The sequence below is a fragment of the Cetorhinus maximus genome, chromosome 12 (genome assembly GCF_964194155.1).
Source record: "Cetorhinus maximus chromosome 12, sCetMax3.hap1.1, whole genome shotgun sequence".
In the NCBI taxonomy this organism is placed as follows: Eukaryota; Metazoa; Chordata; class Chondrichthyes; order Lamniformes; family Cetorhinidae; genus Cetorhinus; species Cetorhinus maximus.
Window position 1 is genome coordinate 17191209 of NC_135890.1, and position 20012 is coordinate 17211220.

The following is a 20012-nucleotide window of genomic DNA, read 5'->3' on the forward strand; positions in this document are numbered from 1 at the left end:
ACAGGTGACTTGTTCTACCTTGAACACTGCCAACCTTTTTAAGTATCTCCTCTTTCTCTTTTTTAATTCTATCCAATATCACTACTAACTCCTGCTGCTACATCAGCAGCATCGTCTTTTCTAGTGAAGGCAAATACAAAGTACTCATTTCATACCTTTAAGAAGGCGCTTTGCCTTCATAATGGTGGCCCCATTCTTCCTTTGGCTTCTTCTTTTTCAGTTCTCTGCCCGAAGGCAAGGCAAGCCATAGCACCACGGCCTCCTCCATGGTTAGGGCAAGGAGGCAGATCCCAAATCCACCCCAGCCGAAACGAGGATCGAATACCATGTTGGCACCAATCTGATCCACACTAGCTGTCCAGTCAACTAAACCAACTAACCTCCAAAAGGAGTCCGAGTTGCTGTGTCAACATGCATTTTTACATGCATGTTGTAGTCCTGGAGCCATAAATAATGATAGCAGAGGCTCCAATCTTCTTTCCATCACATGGCTGACCAGGAATCTCTCCCGTTCTTACTGCCTGCCACTGGCAAATGTTGGAAGGATTTACAGATGATGCTCAACCTGTTTGGCCACATTATGAACCACCTTCCTTGGCCATCAGACCCTGGAGTGGGTCTTGAATCTGGAGCTTCTGGCTGAGAGGCAGGGATGCAACCACTGCGCCAGAAGACCTTCTTCCTTTGGCTGCCCTTTTACCATTCATATATTTATAAAAGACTTTTGTGTCCTTTTGTATGTTGGTTACTAATCTCTGTGTACTTTCTATATTTGGCTTTGTTCGCGACTGTATTTCAAACCTTACATTTGACATAAGCCACATTTTACTGTCTCATTTTACACACTCTCTCTCTATCTGTTGTCATCCAGGAAAATCAACTTTGTTTGGTCTTTTTGCGCTCCTTCCCTTCCCATCATGGGAATGTCTCATCTGTACCATTTCTTCTTTAAAAACAACCCATTGTTCACTTGCTGTCTTGTCGACCAGTTTTTGATTCTAAACCATTTGGGCCAGATTCCCTTTCAACTGACTGATGTTAGACCTCCTCCAGTTATATAATTTTACCCTTCGTTGCTCCTTGCCCTTTTCCATAACTATTCTAAATCTGATATTATAATTGCTATTTCCCAAATGCTTCCCTACTAAAACATGCTCCACTTGTCCCACTTCATTCCCTAGAGCTAGATACAACCCTGCTTCCTCCCTCATTGAGCTGGAAACAAAAGTTCTCATATACACATTTCAGAAATACCCTCTACACTGTTACTATCCTAGTTACATTAGGATAATTAATATCCCCCATTGTCAGTCAACAGCAGGAAAAATAACTTTCTCTGAAAAATAATGAAACACTTTCAGTTAATTCCATTTTTAATAAAGCACTTTCGTATTGCAAAACAAATGAGATTTAACTTTATAACCTCACTATGCAATCATTCCTTGTGTTACTTTTGCTACCAGGCAACTCAGCAGAAAATAGTTTTTTCCTAAAAAAAAACTTACTCTGCTTTTAAATTTGAATTCTCAAGCATTGTGATTTGGTACTGCATTAGTTCTGAATAATATCTTGATGTTGGTGTCTCTATTGTGCAATCATGCTGACTGCTGTGATTTATTCTAACTGAAATACTTCATTTTTGCAGGATACAGCCTTTCAAAGTATATGGAAAAAATTGAAGAGTTAAGAAGAAGTAGGTGATTTTTTTTCCCCCTGAGAAGTAATTGTATTAAGTTGACAAGTGGTGAATGGTCAAAAATGTTACATGACGCAAATGTTTGCAATGAATAGAGAGCTAAAATGAACCACTGTGGCTCTCCTGGTTAGTTGTGGTACTGACCTTTGGCTATAGATGAGATGTTTGTTATAGTAAGGTAACTCTTGGGCTGCAAAGTGATGGCCCAGCACAGGAGAGTCAACTGGGCATCTGCAACTCACAAAAAGCCAGTTAAGAAAGAGCTTGTGTTTATCAAGTCTTCAAAATATCCCACTATATTACAACGAGTAGATTATTTTGAAGTGCGGTCACTATTGTTATACAGGCAAATTAAGAACAGAAACACAAACATCAGAGCCCTTGCTAGGTGCGGCACCCTGGTTCTGTATCTCTTTGCCCCCAGCTCGTCCACAAGACTAAGACTAAAGAAAATAAACCCTTTACTTGCATTTCTCCCACCATATGCACAACTGTGCAAAGAAAGCTAATGAATTAAGGTTCCTTCCTTACCATGTTGTCAAAATGTATAGTGGCTTCACAAAATATGGATGTGAATGTAAACACATAAAAAAAACAATTTTTGTCCTCCAAACACCATTTTGCATCCTGAATGGTGTGACAGATGAACTACTGTCTAGGTTTCTCTAATGTCATGCTGTAACTGCTAGGGGACAGACTAGTGCATGCCTGGGTGACTAATCCTGTTTCACCCATGATTTGGGAGGACTGTATATTGTACCTGGTACTGCCATTTTTCAATTGAAAATCTTCTTGTAAAGCTCTTCACTAGAAGAATAATACAGTGAGAAGAATGCCATTCCTTCCTGAGTAGGTTCGATGTCAGAAATTCACCATGGTAGCCAAATATCTGAGCAAAAGGAATCATTTTTCTTTTTTCTAAAAATTTTGTTTTCCAGGAAGGAATTTTAAATAACATTTTCTTTTGAACTTTTCTGAAGTGGCCAGTGATTTTACAAAAGGCAATTTATTAAGAGTTGTAAACCTGTATAGGTACTTTTCCCTTGGTGAAAGGAATTGAAGACTATGAAAAGATGCCAGATTTTCTCATGGATAAGCGACACTGCCTCCTTTGTTAACACAGCTAATTGCAATGGTCAGCACAGTAACTTCACTGTGTCCCAGGTAACCAGAGTGCTTAATGAATAGACTTCAATAAATATCCCTTTAGTTACATAAGATAATGTCATTCCACATAAGATGTGTAAACGTAGCAGAACATTTTCAGTGAATTGGTACGTTTTTAGCAAACTGTAGGAAGGCTCAAAGTCAATGTTGTAAATAACACCAGTAAGTGTGGTGTTTACCAGCAGTTAAAGTACAAAATACTTTTTGAACATAAAGTTGGCCTAAAAGTAAATGTGCATAATGTCAGCCATCAGCCGTGAGGAATCACCAAATAGTAAGCAAGATCAAGGTAAGGGAGCTCTTTGTTATATTTTTGCATGCCCAATGATATCTAATTTAAAGGGAGTGATCATATAGTGAAGTGCAATGGTGAAGGTGCACTGATTAGAATTGCATGAAGAGAGGATTCACAGGGACTGGTGAAATTGCAGGGGAAGAACACTCGCTGATAGCAAAAAGCTTCAAATCCAATATAGAATCAGAGTGAAGGAAAAAGAGCAGATGAAGGCCTGTCAGATATTTGTTATTTGCCAATTAAACTACCAAAATATGTATTTTGCACAGCTTGCAGCTCTCGTGAGAACCGGAGTCCAGGTGACAAACTGCATAGACCATTGGCCCCACCCAACACCATTTTGAGCTTTATTTACAGATAAAACTTTTTAAAGTGTTTTAATTTTCTTTCATCTGTTTAACAATTTTAAACTAACTTGCCAACATGGATAAATTAAAAGGCTTCTGGTATCGAGCATGATATAAAGTCACATAAAGCAGCCCAAAATCAACATAAAGGATGAGGGGAAATTGAATACAAACTTCCAGAATTTTTTGACTTGAAATATCACCTATTGGACACAGCTGATTTAAAGAAAAATGAGCCAATCTTGTCCTGACTGGCCAGGGACTATTCTGGCTAAGCTCTAAATTACCATTATAAATAAAATTCATAGTGTTTAAAGCTATGTAAGAATTTACTGGTATTATAGAGGGTTCTCTTCAAGGGTCTGACAATTTAAATAGCTTGACTTTTCACTGTAAGGCACTGATAGTGCAAGGTACATTCAATAAATATCTAGCCATTTTATTGAAGCAGAGGTAAAACCAACAAACTAGTGTTGAGCCTGACCCCTGTTAAATATTGGTCTATTTTCTTGGAATAATCATATATACCCTCATATTGCATATTGAAATGCTGGCAGTTGTCTAACAAGCAAACAACACAGCAATGTTTTTCTCAAATGGTTCCCAGAATTATTCCTTCCTTTACATGCCTAATGTGTGCCTATGTATGGAAATATTTGGCTGAACTCAGTACTCAATAGGTTAATGAATTTTCAGTAAATGTAGTATACTGTTGAAAGGAGTTAACAGGGTCCGTGAGGTTATGAGCATTATAGGCCCTGAAGGTGACGGCAGCTGAAAAGTACAGTGATAGGTTAGAAATCCACATCAATATTTAATGGTAATTCATGATCAGCTGATTGATCCATTGTCAAGATCATCTAATTGTACTAAAAGCATCACCGATAAACCATTTTTATCGTGGTTGAATGTTTAGCAATTGACTTGGGCACTCCACATATCCATTCTGCCTGGCTGTAACCTGTAATCATGTGACATCCATACAGTAGATGTCACCCTGTACCCTCAAAGACTGCATTTGGTGCAAAGAAGATTCATTTTGCAAATTTAAGCTCTTGTGTATTTTGCAATGTAATGACTGTTGAAATGAGAATTTAAAATAATCATAGTTCAATTTCCCTTTTTTCCTCATAATAGATTATAGATATAAAAGAGATGAATTATTCAAAAGATTGAAAGTCACCACATTTGCCCAGCTGGTAAGTGCTCCCATTTATGGTTTGTTGCCCTATGGGATATAGTCCATAATTGAACTATTGGCTCATAAAAGATTCTCATAACATTTGCGTTTCAGTATAGATGCACTTCTTTGAAATTGATAGATAATGTTTATATTATTTCCTTTTAAGCAATGACAGTGTAAATGCCCTGTAAGCTTGTATTAATAACATTAGATGCTCTTGCTCTCAGTTTTTCAGTTTGAAAGGCTTGGGGATGAGTGACACAAAGTTTACAAAATTAGTTCAACATTAAAATCCCACATCTTTTTTTAGATAAGACTTCGTTTTCAAGGTATTTTCTCTCCTTCCTTTTTCTTGGATTTTGCCTGTGCTACTCTGAACTAACTGGCGAGGTTTAAGATATAAAAACAGAAGATACCTGATCTGCCGAGTATTTCCAGTGATATCCGTGGCGACAGAAACAAAGTTAACGTTTCCTGTTGATGACCTGTTGTCAGAACTGGAAAAAGTTAGAGATTTTAAGCATATTCAGAAGCAGGAAAATACGAGAAGGGAAGATCTGTGATGGGATGGAAGGCAATCCAGCTTGGTGGGACTGCTTTCATGTGGTTCCATTATTATTTATCTAATGGTAGCCAGAAAATCACTTTCAATGGCTTCCCTTCCAGCTCCCATGGTTTGGTATCCCCAAGGTTCTAATCTTGCCCCCCCCACCCCACCATTTTTCATCAACATGGTACGCTGACGACACCCAGCTCCACCTCATCGTCATCTCTATCGATTCCTCCGCTGTTGTTAAAGTATCAGATTGCTTTTCGACATCCTGTACTGTTTGAGCAGAAATTTCCTCCAATTAAATCTTGGGAAGACTGAAGCTGTGGCTTTTAGTTCCTGTTCCAAACTCTGTTCCCTAGCTACTGACTCCATCCATCTCCCTGGAAACAGTCTGAGATTAAGCCAGCCTGTTCTCAATCTTGGTGTCACATTTCACACCGAGATGAACTTCCGACCTCGTAACCGTGCCACCATTAAGACAGCCTATTTCCACCTCTGTAGCATTGCCCAACTTCACCCATCTCAGCTCATCTGATGCTGAAACCTTCATTCATGCCATCATTACCTCTAGATTTGACTATTCCAACACACTCCTGGCTTGTTTCCCACATTCTACCCTCCGTGAACTTGAGGTCATCCAAAACTCTGCTGCCCATGTCTTAACTCGAAGCAAGTCCCTTTCCTCTATCACCCCTGTGTTCACTGACCTACATTGGATCCAGGTCAAGCAAGGTCTTGATTTTAAGATTCTTAACCTTGTTTTCAAATTCCCTCCATAACCTTGCCACTTCCTACTTCTGTAATCTCCTCCAGACGCACAATCCCCTGAGATATCTGCACTCCTCTAATTCTGGCCTTTTGTGCATCTCCAATTTTAATCACTGCACCATTGGTGGCCACACCTTCAGTTGCCTAGGCTCCAAGCTCTGGAATTCCCTCCCTACACCTCTCTGCCTCTCTACCTCACTTTCCTCCTTTAAGACACTCCTTAAAACCTACCTCTTTGGCCAAGCTTTTATTCATCTGACCTAGTATTTCCTTATGTGGCTCAGTGGCATACTTTGTTTTATAATGCACTCGTAAACCCCTTGGGACATTTTATTGCATTAAGTATGTTATATAGCTATAAGTTGGTAATAGAACATGTAAAGTAAAGACTTGGGGGTAGTTGTTACAATTTGGAATTGTTGAACCCAATGTTAAATCTGGAAGGACGTCAGGCGCCTAATTGAACGATGTGGTGCTGCCCCATGATCTTCCGTTGAGCTTCTTTGGCACAGTGTAGGAGGCTTAGGACAGAGGTCAGAGTCAGGCAAAGAATTAACATGACATGTGACTGGAAGTTCAAGGCCATTCTTGTGGACTGAGTGTTCTGGAAAGTGGTCACCCAACTTGCATTTGGTCTCCCCAGTGTAGAGGATACATCATCTTGACATCGTGAGCAGTGAAGTCAGTAAACTAAATTGAAATGTGCACAAATAAGTCATCATTTCACCTGGAAGGATTGTTTGGGACCCTGGACTGTGGAAAAGTTGGAGGTAAAAGGGCAGATGTTGGCATCTTGGTGCAGTTTAAGGATGGATGTCCCTCAGATTTTTCCCATGGTACCCAGACTGCCCTCAAATCTGATGTAAATGCTACACAGTTGAGATTGATCTCAAGGCTATAATCTAATATTGATTTCTGAAGATGGCTATAAACCAATTGAGTTGCACTCTTGCAGATAATGAAATCATCTGAATTCTGAAGGAAACCACTGGCCTTGTGATTTCTCTTTAGTATGCCTATACTTTGGTACACAGGAGGGAAGGGCTATGCAAAATGTACATCCCTTGGACCAATTGCAGTTGCAGAAATGTGAGGAGTATTAAATTTTAAAATACATTTATTCCGTTGGAAAATTTAGTACAGTATTTAAATGTCAGTTGACTTTGTGTTATCCTTAGGTGCTACAGGTGGCTTCTGTGAATGAACAAGGTGATGGGATGTTAGAAGAACTACAACGGGAGGAAGGTTGGTATTGAGTATCAGTAAGTTATCTGTTCTAAAGAACTATTAACAATTAGAATTAGTTAAAGTTTTCAAGGTAAGGGATTTCATAAGATACTTTGCCTTGTTTACAGGTGGAAGAGGACATGATAATGAGCAACACCACACCTGTTAACTTTATTTTTCTTATGCAATTTATTTAATAACATATAGCTAAGAGTTTGAACTTATTTTGAATTGCCATGTAGAAATCTGCTGTGAAAAGTCCTCTTCTGAATGGACTTTTTAGATTTGAGTTTCAACTTGTTTCCCCCAGGCTCGAATTCAGTGCTTTCTACACTAGAGCCCGAGCTCCGTGCAATAAAGGTCAATGGTGAAGAAGGTCCTGTGGAAGTGCCACAGAAATCTCCGATAGAATTAATAACTAAGGATGAGTCAGGCGAGAAACCACTTTCACCCCGCTCCACCCTCCAAAGGTAAGGATTGTACTAAAAAGAAAGCCATGATTTGATATTTATCAAATTTTTTCTTTATCATCGCAGACAATTAGTTCCATCTGCCTGAAAATTAGGGAAAAACTTTGTAAAATGAGCCTTTGTAGTTTTAATTGCCAAGAAATGAATTCTGGGCAATTTTATGTTATTTTTTTTAGAAGCAGTACAATTCTGGATATCCACAACAGGTCAGTCAGTATCTTAAAGGGAAAGAATAATAAACATTTCAGCTAGGATGTTTCATTTTGGTCAGCCCCATCTGAAACATTAGATTATAATTCTCAGTTAGATATGACTAACTTGATTGACATTTCTTGCAAACAGTTGGCAGTCAGTTAAAATTTTCACTCATAGTTTGAGGTCTTTTCTTAGTAATGGTTTGCGAATGCCTTGACAACCCAAGCATAAAATCATGCTCATTTTATATGTGATCAGCTTTATTTTTCTTGATTTGATATTAGTACTGGTTACAATTTAGGACCAGATCACCTCGTGCAGAGGGCCCTATATCAATATTCCTACCAGAGGTCAACTTTGAGGATTGCAAAATAAAATTTTGCCAAAAGTGCTTTCTATAAGGTGAAAATGGAAAATTACGGGCAGATTTTAAAGATAGGGAAAATTTATTTTAAGATTGGGGAAAATAAAGACTGAACTATGTGTTTATAATTTCTAACTCCCTCGTGTTTCCCTTCCCAAACGTGTTAACTTTTACTGGGATAGGCCCCAAAGGCAGTGGGTACCATTTGTTATCTCGGCACTCTTCATCTCTGAGCCTAAGCAAAGGATAACTGGAACCTATGTGAGCATCTGCTGAGCCTGACCTTTTCGTCTGGCCTGTACACATATAGATTTTTGAAAAGGAGTCACTGGATAGGGATTAGGAGTGCGAACCCTGACTGATGTTTTTTTTTCAATTGTTTCTTCCTTCCCAAATTCAAGGCAGTGGATGTCAATTGTAGTGTCCCTACCATTGCCCCGCAGAGATGAGCTCAGACCTGTTATCGGACTGAGAACATTCCTGACCTTTTTGACTCGTTTCCACACTGAACAGTACTCTTACCAAATGAACTATTGTGGAATTGGGTGTATAATTTCTAAGCACCCCTTATTTCTTTGTCCAAAATGTAACTAGTATATGTTTTTAAAATTTTGCATTTCAAACTAAACTATTAGTGTTCATAATTGTATTAAAGACTGATGGTAAGTGATCTGTCAACAGTTTTTATTTTTCTCTGCAGTGTTATCAGTGGTGTTGGGGAAATAGATGTTGAGAAGGAGACTCAGAAATTGTCCCACCCTGAGCGCTGCCCCTGTCCTGAAAAAACAGAAGGACCATACCCAGACTGTCCTTATTTGTTGTTGGATGTACGAGATCGTGATGCCTATGATCAATGTCACGTTATTGGAGGTAAAGGATAAGGATGTTATTATGCTAATCATAAGTGTAATCGATGAGAATGGGGGTTAAATAGTAATATATTTGTTGCAGATTGCAATGATTATTATAGCTAATAACTGATACAACTTCCTATGGTAAATTGACAGTGTCAGGTAAATTCTTGGCTTCCCTGTGTGGATGATAATCTGGTTCAGTGGATTGCCCAACTGTTATAGAATCGGCCTGATTTTCTTTTTCATTCCAATGATCTCAATGGAACAGGTTATATAATTGGCAGGAATTCTGCTCTGCTAGCTTATTACCCATGCAGTGAAGCTGAAAATTTACTCCTATGTTTTTACGGAGTACTCTGAGTGACTGTAGAATGAATTCTTCTTATACCATAAATTACTTATTTTGTTTGTTTCTTGCACGTTTTCTTTAGTATTTTGGTCAGAACATGGTGGACACATTGTTTTGGGCAAACTGCATTGCCACAATATTGTCCCTCTTCTCCAATTGGTTTGAAATAAAACCTGGGGTATGAAGCTATGTTTAACAAATCTTTGGTCCTGGCACAGAGCTTCGCGTGCCATCAGTACATTGACAATTAGGGTATGATGGCCTGTACACCCCATAGGCTCATAGTTATCCAGTGGGGTGTGCTGGCCTTTGTGCTCAAAATCTCAATACATGCTACCAGCTTGTAAACCTTTGCATCAGAGAGCAAATTCGTAATCTCTATAAAATCTCGTACAATAGCATCAATGATCTTTAGTATCCCGCATGTGTATTTCTTGCCTTCAACAAATAGAGGGTATTAAATACCAATAATTCTTTAGCATTCATTGACCATTATAAAATAATAATGTCATATGGATATTGCACTTTAAATTATTCAGTAATTTAATTGTAAAAATATACTCCCCAATACTCTAAGTCAACAATGCTCTCTGAATGGAAGGTCATTGTGTGAAATGCTGGAGAAGCTAGCCTGAGGATGCTATTTCTCTTTTAAGCATCACTAAGGTTCAGTCCTTTGCTGAGTCTGAATTTGTACTGAATGCCCGTGTCTCTCTTCCATGACGGTTCACTATGCAGTCAATCAATATTGCTAAATGATTAGTTGCAATTAGCTTTTGTATGAATGACCTTTCAGCAATTGAGTAAGTGTAACTGATAGTGATATTCACTTTGTGTGTCTTACGCTTGAAATGTAATGGATGCATGCTAGGTATGAGACTTTTAATCATATAGATAGATTCTTGCTATAGAACTTGTGCTGTTACTTAAAACTGCTCAGCCCATTGTGACTGAAATTGTTTCCCTTTGTCTTGCAGCCTACAGTTATCCTATAGCAATGTTGTCTAGGACTATGAACCCTCATACAAAGGAGATTCTAGACTATGTATCCTTTAAGTCTTCAGATATGTGTAATAAGTGGCCAGGTTGTGAAATTAGGTTCCCATTCAGTTAAGTTATTGGAGGGACTGACGCTGAAGCACTCTATGTCCAAATGCAGCAAGACCTGGACAATATCCAGGCTTGGGCTGACAAGTAGCAAGTAACATTCACACCACACAAGTGCCAGCCAATAACCATCTCCAACAAGAGAGAATCTAACTTATTGCCCCTTGACATTCAATTGCATAACCATTGCTAAATCCCCCACTATCAACACTCAAGGGGTTACCATTGACCAAAAACTAAACTGGACTAGCCATATAAATACTGTGGCTGCAAGAGTAGGTCAGAGGCTAGGAATCCTGCAGCAAATAACTCACCAACTGACTCCCCAAAGCCTGTCCACCATCTACAAGGCACAAGTCAGGAGTGTGATGGAATACTCTCCACTTGCCTGGGTGAGTGCAGCTCCAACAACACTCAAAAAGCTTGACACCATCCAGGACAAAGCAACCCACTTGATTCGCACCATCCACAAACGTTCACTCCCTCCACCACCGATGCACAATCTACAGGATGCACTGCAGGAACTCACTAAGGATCCTTAGACAACACGTTCCAAACCCATGACCAGTACCATCTAGAAGGGAAAGGGCAGCAGACACATGGGAACACCACCGCCTGGAAGTTCCCCTCAAGCCACTCACCACCCAGACTTGGAAATATATCGCCATTCCTTCACTGTCACTGGGTCAAAATCCTGGAACTCCCTCCCTAACACCACTGTGGGTGTACTTACATCACATGGACTGCAGGGGTTCAAGAAGGCAGTTCGCCACCACCTTCTCGAGGGCAATTAGGGATGTGCAATAAGTGCCCACATCCCTTCAATGATGAATAAAATAAAAGTAGGGAGTGCTTCTAGTGTCTTCGCCAAGATTGCTGCCATTAGCCAGCGACACCCGTATCGCATGAATGAATAAAAATAAACTGGTGAATTGGGTTTGATCTCTGCTCTTTTGCCTTTAGAGCCCAGTCTTGAATCCAGCCCAGGCTGATTTTACTGAGAATTTCCTTTCCCCCCCCCCAGTAGGGATCATGGCAAGGTTACTTCGTTGTTGTTTCAACCCATCTTGTTTTTGATGATTATCTACACGTGGTTTGGCATAAGGGCAGTTTATGTGGTAATTGTAAATTTAAACTTTTACGGAAACATTTGGGTCATCGCTGTTAAAGATCGAGCAGCCTTTAGTCAAGGATAGGCTATATTCTCTAATCCTAACTTCAGAAGATGACCACCTACTGCACTAATGTGAACTTCTGTACATTAGCCACCCCTATGGCCATCAAATAAGATTGCAAAGATGCATTTATATTAATTAGAATTAGATTGAATCTGCCTAAACTCATTTCACTTGAAATTCTTGCAGCTAACCAATTTTCATTTAATTAGAATAGATAGATTTGATGGTTACACAGATTAAAGGGCAGTGTGTTAACCCACTACGCCACCCACCTCCAGAAATGTAACACTTCAGAATGCCCTTGTGAAGCTGAAGCTGGAATAGAAAGAGGTTTACCCTGTCTAACTTATGCACTTTTCCCTTTTTATCCAGCCTTCAGTCACCGTTGGTGTTCGATGTGAGTGTTTTCTTAATGTTAGGAAACAGAAAGCCCTTTCACTTTTTGCACACAACAAGAACTAATAGTTGAATAAGCCAGATGCAGAATAAAGCTCCCTTTCATTCTCTTTCTCGGACCCCAATCCCTGCAACAACAATGGGAGAAGAGTTTTTCATATTTGCATCTGCAGTTTTGTTTTCATTGTTCTTCGACAATTGGAATCTGCTCTTAAGTCCAGCTCTTAGCAAAGCGAAGAAAATGTTTTTTTTTAATCTAATCTCATTCCTCACATCCTTAGCGCTATTCTGAGTGACACTGCTAATTTATGGCTGGTTTTTAAGCTGTGGCCCAACAAATGCTAGGAATTATATTGAGTCTTGACTGTCTTGATTCATTTCACTTAAACTGTAAAATTTCAGCCCTTACTTAGATGAGCATAATTCCCCAGTCCCAACAAGGTAGGGTGTTGCCATATTAATTACCACCCTTGCATAATGTCACAACTTTTAGTGCAAACAATTTCCCCCTCATGTTGTTTATCTCTTCATAGCTCAGAAAAATAATTTGGCTTTGTCCCCATGGGCAGGATTTTCCAGTTGGCAGTTAGGCGCGGTGGGCAGGCCCGCTGACTGCAATCGGCTCCCGACCACGATTTCACACTGGCTGGCCAATTAACGGCCAGCCAGCGTGAAATGCTGCTGGGGTGGGGGCGGAAGGAGTGCGAGTGCAGAGGTCTGCGCATGCGTGGGGGAGTGCGCACTGATGGCAGGGAGCTGAAGATTTGTAGAAATAGAAATAAAGATTTTAAAAATGAGAGAAACATGTCTCCACATGTGACTCAGTCACATGAACAGGGACATATTAAAAATGATGTCTAAAAATTTTTACTTTTTTAAAATTATTTTTGGAAACCTCATTCCGCCAGTGGTTGAGGTTTCATAAAAAATCCAAAGGCCGCCTGGCTGATTCACCTGCATGCCAACCATAAGGTTGCACAGGCAGTGAAAAGTTGCTTTTAATTAATTGATTAAAGGCCTTAATAGGCCTCTTAATTGTCAGCGGGTGCCCGGCAACCGAAATATCGTGCGAGTAAGCGATGACGTTGGGACGCTGTTTTACGCCTGATCAACATAAAGTTCAGCCCCATGTATTTCCCTCTCTAGAAAACCCCTAAGCATTCCTGTTGTTGGAGTGTTCTTGTAGCTGAAGACCTTCAGGCAATAATGAAGCTAATAGTTCCAATTGGTATTGGTGAGGAGGTACATTGCAATATTCTCCTAGTGCATTCATGCATTATCTAGTGTTGTATAGTAAAATCCCGATGAGTTGAATCCCAGGGGATCTGCTCAGAAACTTGTGTTAAGCGGACCTTCATGATAGCCGAGGGGGCCCCATTTCCATGTGAATGCATCTTTATGTAACTGATTTCCCTACAAACACAGTCTATGTCAAAAACAATAGATTCAAATGCCAAACAAAAACACAGTAAAGCAGTAAATGTATGAAAAAGCCTTTATTCAATTTGTTCACACCCTACAAGGGCCTGACCTTGTTAAAGGCTGGAGCTTTGCAATGAAAATTGTCAGGTGTTGCTCTGGAAAAACTCTGTAATCTTTTTCTGCTTAGCATGTTGTCCTCAGACATGCACGATACAGTCCAACATGTCGTCACTGCAGTCAAACAATGGTGTTTTTGTGCTGTAGTGTGAAATCCTGGAGCATCTCTATGGCCTTTGCACCATCAGCTGGGGAAACAGGCAGGCAAATGGGCGGGCATGCATTGGATTCTTCAGGTTCATCAGCTTCCTTGGTTGAAGAACATGCTGCATCTGCATAAAAGCAAAAAACTGCGGATGCTGGAAATCCAAAACAAAAATAAAAATACCTGGGAAAACTCAGCAGGTCTGACAGCATCTGCAGAGAGGAACACAGTTAATGTTTCGAGTCCGTATGACTCTTCAACAGAACTAAGGAAAAATAGAAGAGAGGTGAAAGGGGGTGGGTGGGATAAGTAGAGCTGGATAGAGGGCCAGCGATAGGTGGAGATTGCCAAAAGATGTCATAGACAAAAGGACAAAGAGGTGTTGACGGTGGTGATATCAGCTAAGAAATGTGCTAATAGGTGACATTAAGGGTAGAAAGCAGGACAAGCAAGGTACAGATAGCCCTAGTGGGGGTGGGGTGGGAGGAAGGGATTGAAATAGGCTAAAAGGTAGAGATAAAACAATGAATAGAAATACATTTAAAAATAATGGAAATAGGTGGGAAAAATAAAATCTATATAAATTATTGGAAAAAAGGGTGATCGGAAAGGGGTTGGGGATGGAGGAGAGAGTTCATGATCTAAATTTGTTGAACTCGATATTCAGTCCGGAAGGCTGTAAAGTGCCTAGTCGGAAGATGAGGTGCTGTTCCTCCAGTTTGCGTTGAGCTTCACTGGAACATTGCAGCAGGCCAAGGACGGACATGAGAGCAGAGTGGAGTGTTGAAATGGCAAGCGACGGGGAGGTCTGGGTCATGCTTGCGGATAGACCGAAGGTGTTCCGCAAAGCGGTCACCCAGTCTGCGTTTGGTCTCTCCAATGTAGAGGAAACCGCATTGGGAGCAGCGAATGCAGTAGACTAAATTGAGGGAAGTGCAAGTGAAATGCTGCTTCACTTGAAAGGAGTGTTTGGGTCCTTGGACGGTGAGGAGAGGGGAAGTAAAGGGGCAGGTTGCACCTTCTGCGGTTACATGGGAAGGTGCCGTGGGAGGGGGTTGAGATGTAGAGGGTGATGGAGGAGTGGACCAGGGTGTCCCGGAGGGATTGATCCCTGCGGAATGCTGCCGGGGGGTGAAGGGAAGATGTGTTTGGTGGTGGCATCATGCTGGAGTTGGCGGAAATGGCAGAGGATGATCCTTTTGAATGCAGAGGCTGGTGGGGTGATAAGTGAGGACAAGGGGGACCCTATCATGGTTCTGGGAGGGAGAGGAAGGTGTGAGGGCGGATGCGCGGGAGATGGGCTGGACACGGTTGAGGGCCCTGTCAACCACCGTGGGTGGAAAACTTCAGTTAAGGAAGAAGGAAGACATGTCAGAGGAACTGTTTTTGAAAGTGGCATCATCAGAACAGATGCGGTGGAGGAACTGAGAGAATGGGATGGAGTCCTTACAGGAAGCGGGGTGTGAGGAGCTGTAGTCAAGGTAGCTGTGGGAGTCGGTAGGCTTGTAATGAATATTGGTGGACAGTCTATCACCAGAAATTGAGACAGAGGGGTCAAGGAAGGGAAGGGAAGTGTCAGAGATGGACCACGTGAAAATGATGGAGGGGTGGAAATTGGAAACAAAATTAATAAATTTTTCCAGGTCCAGATGAGAGCATGAAGCAGCACTAGAGCAGTCATTGGTGTACTGGAGAAAGAGTTGTGAGACGGGGCCGGAGTAGGACTGGAACAAGGAATGTTCCACATAGCCCATAAAGAGACAGGCATAACGGGCCCATGCGGGTACCCATAGTCACACCTTTTGTTTGGAGGAAGTGAGACGAGTTTAAGCAGAAATTGTTCAGTGAGAGAACAAGTTTAGTCAGATGGAGGAGAGTAGTGGTGGATGGGGATTGTTCGGGCTTCTATTGGAGGAAGAAACAGAGAGCCCTCAGACCATCCCAGTGGGGGATGGCGGTGTAGAGGGATTGGACGTCCATGGTGAAGAGGAGGTGGTTGGGGCCAAGGAACTGGAAATTGTTGATATGATGTAGGGTGTCAGAGGAATCGCGGATGTAGGTGGGAAGGGATTGGACAATTGGAGAGAGAATGGCGTCAAGATAGCAAGAAATGAGTTCCGTGGGGCAGGAACAGGCTGACACGATCGGTCTGCCGGGACAGTCCTGCTTGTGGATTTTGGATAGGAGGTAGAAACGGGCCGTCCAAGGTTGGGAGACTGAGGTTGGAAGCTGTGGAAAGAAGATCTCCAGAGGAGATGAGGTCAGTGACAGTCCTGGAAACAATGGCCTGATGTTCAGTGGTGGGGTCATGGTCCAGGGGGAGGTAGGAGGAAGTGTCTGTGAGGTGACGCACAGCCTCTGCGAGGTAGAGGTCAGTGCGCCAGACAACAACATCACCTGTCAGTTCTGTTGTGCAGCGTATGGCATTGTCCACCTCTGCTTAAGTTTCCTTGTTGTCTCTGCTGGAGTTTCCATGCTGGCCTCCTGCAGGTGAGTGAAAAGTGCCTCTTCATGAGGTTGGGTTGGCCTCACCCTGCTCCTCCTTGTTCTCAACATTTTGTGCAGTCATAAGCTGTTTGAACCAAGCATGGTAGAAGCAGTTGGCAATTGTGGCTTCCATTACCATCTTCCATGCCTCCTTCATCATGAACATGGTCTCTAGAACAGTTCAATTGCACTCCTTCTTATTGATAATCTGAAAGATCAGCTGCCATTGATTGTGGGTTATCAGATTTCTAGTCACCTCTGATCCATTGGCTGGAGCTTGGCCGTGGTGTCGGGAGGCAAGAACATCAACTCGACGCTCTTCGGGTCAGCGATTTTTGAGGTGTGCAGGGCAGTAGTCTGTTATTAAGGCAATTTTCCTTTCCTTTTGCTGATCCACGCCTCAAAAATGCTGGAGGTTATCCAGGCAATTTTGTTAGCTTCGTACTGCATGGGTAGTGCCTTGACATTCGTAAAGCACTGTGGGTTCCTGGATATTCCTATCACAAGAAGTGACAGTTTTTTGGTGCCATCCATGTTGGCACAGACTATAGCAGTGACACTTTCCTTGCTTTGCTTTCCATCAATGCATGTTTCACCAATTAACAAAGAGCGGTCTGGCAAAAGATGGTAAAACAGTCCTGTTTAATCCGCGTTAAAAGTGTCTTGTGGTGCATACTTATTCAAGAGATTGACTCCAAAATGGTCTTGCCCATTAGCTGTCATTGCTGCCGTAACCACACTCTCATTGCACACTGTGTGGAAGACGATGCCATGCCTTGCCTTGAATCAGTCCAGTCATCTGTAGGTGAACTCCATGTGGCCCAGCTTCCTTGCCAGAGCAACTCCCCCTTCCTGCAGGATTGGACCAATGATGGGAATGTTCTCTGCTCGGGCTGCCTTGAACCACATTAGCAAAGCTTCTTCAACGCCAGGAAAGGCAGCCGTTCTCATCCTCTTCCTCGCTGGAGAGAATGCCTGCTTGTTTAACTGTTCCAAGATGTTTGTCTTGTGTTTCATAATGGCTGACACAGTTGATGGTGAAATCTCCCTCTCCTTCATGATAATCCGATTTCTGTTTCACGCTGTTTCAAGTGGTGGATGAAATGGCTTCTCTTTTTACACCAAGGATGTCATCAGAGGTCACATGCCTATGCCAAATCGCACACAGGCACTTCTCCAAACATCCCCCTTATCGTTTAAAAAAAAAAACAACCTACATAACAAATCAGGCACATACATGGTCCACAAGGAAAATCATCATGCGTGTACAGAAAACTGGTCATTCTAGACTGGCCCACTTTCAACTGTTCCTACACATGCATTGCACACAGAATCTTTAAAACATTCAGGTCCTCTAATAATACGCGTGCAGGTTGTTATTGGCCATTGGTCCAGTGTCTGCTTGTTCCTGGGGTGAAGTTGCCTCTCTAGGAAAGTTCGCTGTTGTGGTGAGTGTTGTTGCCATGGTAATTGTTGCTGCTGATCCATTGCGTTTGCTGGGGAATGGTTGAACTCTGGGACTGTTGGTCATTCAGCTTCTTGTGCGGCTGGTGAACACACATCTTCCTCATCAGCTCTCTGCTATGAAGGAGCAGCTTCACCAGTTGTACATAGATGTCTGCGGTTATGACAATGTATCTGGTCATCTATTTTCACCCTGTACTATCAAGGTAACAACTTGTCTACACAGGCCCCAAGTTGCCAAGTGGACTGACTTTTGTTGAGAGCATTGAATGTTTGCACTCTGACCAGCTCTCCAATTCTCAGCTCTGGCAATGATTTAGCCGTTTTATCAAGTGAAATTTGGCTTTCACTTGTTTCACTTTGATTTTGTTACTCATTCCTGTTACTACTTCTGGCTTCAGTAGTTTTTTTAGCTATTGGAAGAGTAGTTGGGTGCGGTGTGACATTAGTCGCTGAACTGGACTACTTTCCATGCTCTCAGTAGGTGTGTTTCTCCGCTCTAGGATTGCCTTGTACACATCTGTGCTAGATCTATTCAATTTTTTTGATGATTCCTTTGGCAATTTTCACTACCTCTCCATTTGACAGGGGTAGTGTGCAGATGATGTGTAGTGATGAATTTCCCAATCATTTACAAAGCAATTTCTTACTCATGAACTCAGGGCCATTGTTGCTCATCACAATGTCAGGAATGCCATAAATGCTGAAGTGTGCTTTCAGGCATTCCATGATCTCACTGGTGGTCGCTGACATCAGCCTGTCTAACTCCCAGTAGCCTGAATAGTAGTCAGCGATGACAAGATAGTCAGTTCCAAAGAGAGCGCCTGGGACGTCATGAGTGGCTCTTTAGCTTGATGTTCAATACAAGCATAGCACTGACTGATATGGTCCTTGATCTCATTGCTCATATTTCACCAGTAGAGCACTTCTCTTGCCTTCCTCAGTATAGACTCAATTCCTTGATGGCTTGCATGAATGTGCTTCAGCATCTCTTTCCTCCTCAAGCGGTCCCTCTCCCCAGGCTGTCTCTTTCCATTGTCTTGTGCTCGGAAGGCTTGAACTGCCTCTCAGCAGAGTACGAAGCCTCGTCACTTGTTCCATCACTACTCTGCAGCTGATGATTGACCACTTCACAGCTTCAACACGTTAGTAGCTTTCTTGAGGTTTCTGAGGTTAAGTTTCTCTTCTCTCAGCAAATGTGCTTTCATGGCAGGATCTCTTATTCATATGACAATCCTATCTCTGATTAGATCATCCTTCAGTTGCTCAAATTCTCAAGATTCAGCTAGGCATTTCAATGCAGTCACATACTGATCAATGTTCTCCTCCTCTTCCTGAACTCTGGTGTTGAACACATAGCAATTATATTAGTAGAGGGCTCAAAGTGGGTCCTTAAAGCCTCAAAAATTTCGCAAGACTGGCTTTTCTGCTCCTCAGTGAGGTCTAAGGTGCAAATTGCTTGTAATATTCTTTTCCCAGCACTGAGTCAGAGTTGCTACTCTTAGTTGTTCAGATTTCTTGTTTAAGCTTGTGGCAATTGCATAGTTTTGCCATTTACACTGGAAGAATTTCCAATTTATTTTCAAATCTGCCTTCATCTCCATAGGAGCAGGTACTAGAATATTCAAAGCCATACTGACTTAACCCAGTAACCAATGTCCTGTACAAATTTGCAGACTGAAGTTTTAATGATTCTGTGCTGTTTCTTAGCTGCTGGCTCTCTTCCAGCTATCAAAATCCACTCGATTTCAGTTGCACACTCCTGACACGTTTCAAGTAGCGGATGTAACAGCTTCTGCTCTCAAGCCTTTATACACCAAGGATGATATCAGAGGTCACATGAAGATGGCAAGCCTATGGCCATATTGCACAAAGGCACTTCTCTGAATATGAGCCACTGTTTTCCACTTGCTGTATCAACTTCACCTTCTCTCCAGTCGACAACAATTTTAACTTTCTCACAGGTTTAGCCATCCTCACAGGTTTTTCATATCCTTTCACAAGAAGACCTCGATGTCAAATGATGGCTTGCCCGTCACTCAATGATTTCACGCTCTTGCGTGGTCTAACTCCCCTCTGGTTGGCACAGTCATATGACAAGCTTGGACAAGCTCAGCTAATCCGGATTTACCAATGTGAAATTTTGGCTTATCATGGACATCGTTCTATGGGATTTGCTATTCTGCCGGTGGGATTGGTTAACAACTTAGACAATGTTTTACAAATTT

General features: G+C 41.8%; 1 protein-coding gene across 4 annotated transcripts in view; it reads left to right on the forward strand.

Annotated features, from left to right (window-relative positions):
• cep41 (centrosomal protein 41) overlaps positions 1-20012 on the forward strand; it is a 40488-nt gene that overhangs the window by 6836 nt on the left and 13640 nt on the right. For 3 of the 4 annotated variants that reach the window (XM_078553061.1, XM_078553062.1, XM_078553064.1), the window contains exons 3-9: positions 1646-1693; positions 4643-4704; positions 7021-7098; positions 7188-7254; positions 7547-7706; positions 8966-9135; positions 10446-10513. In XM_078553061.1, coding sequence (XP_078409187.1) covers positions 1646-1693; positions 4643-4704; positions 7021-7098; positions 7188-7254; positions 7547-7706; positions 8966-9135; positions 10446-10513 — 653 coding nt within the window. The remainder of the gene's footprint in view (positions 1-1645; positions 1694-4642; positions 4705-7020; positions 7099-7187; positions 7255-7546; positions 7707-8965; positions 9136-10445; positions 10514-20012) is intronic. The other variant, XM_078553063.1, reaches the window with a different exon arrangement.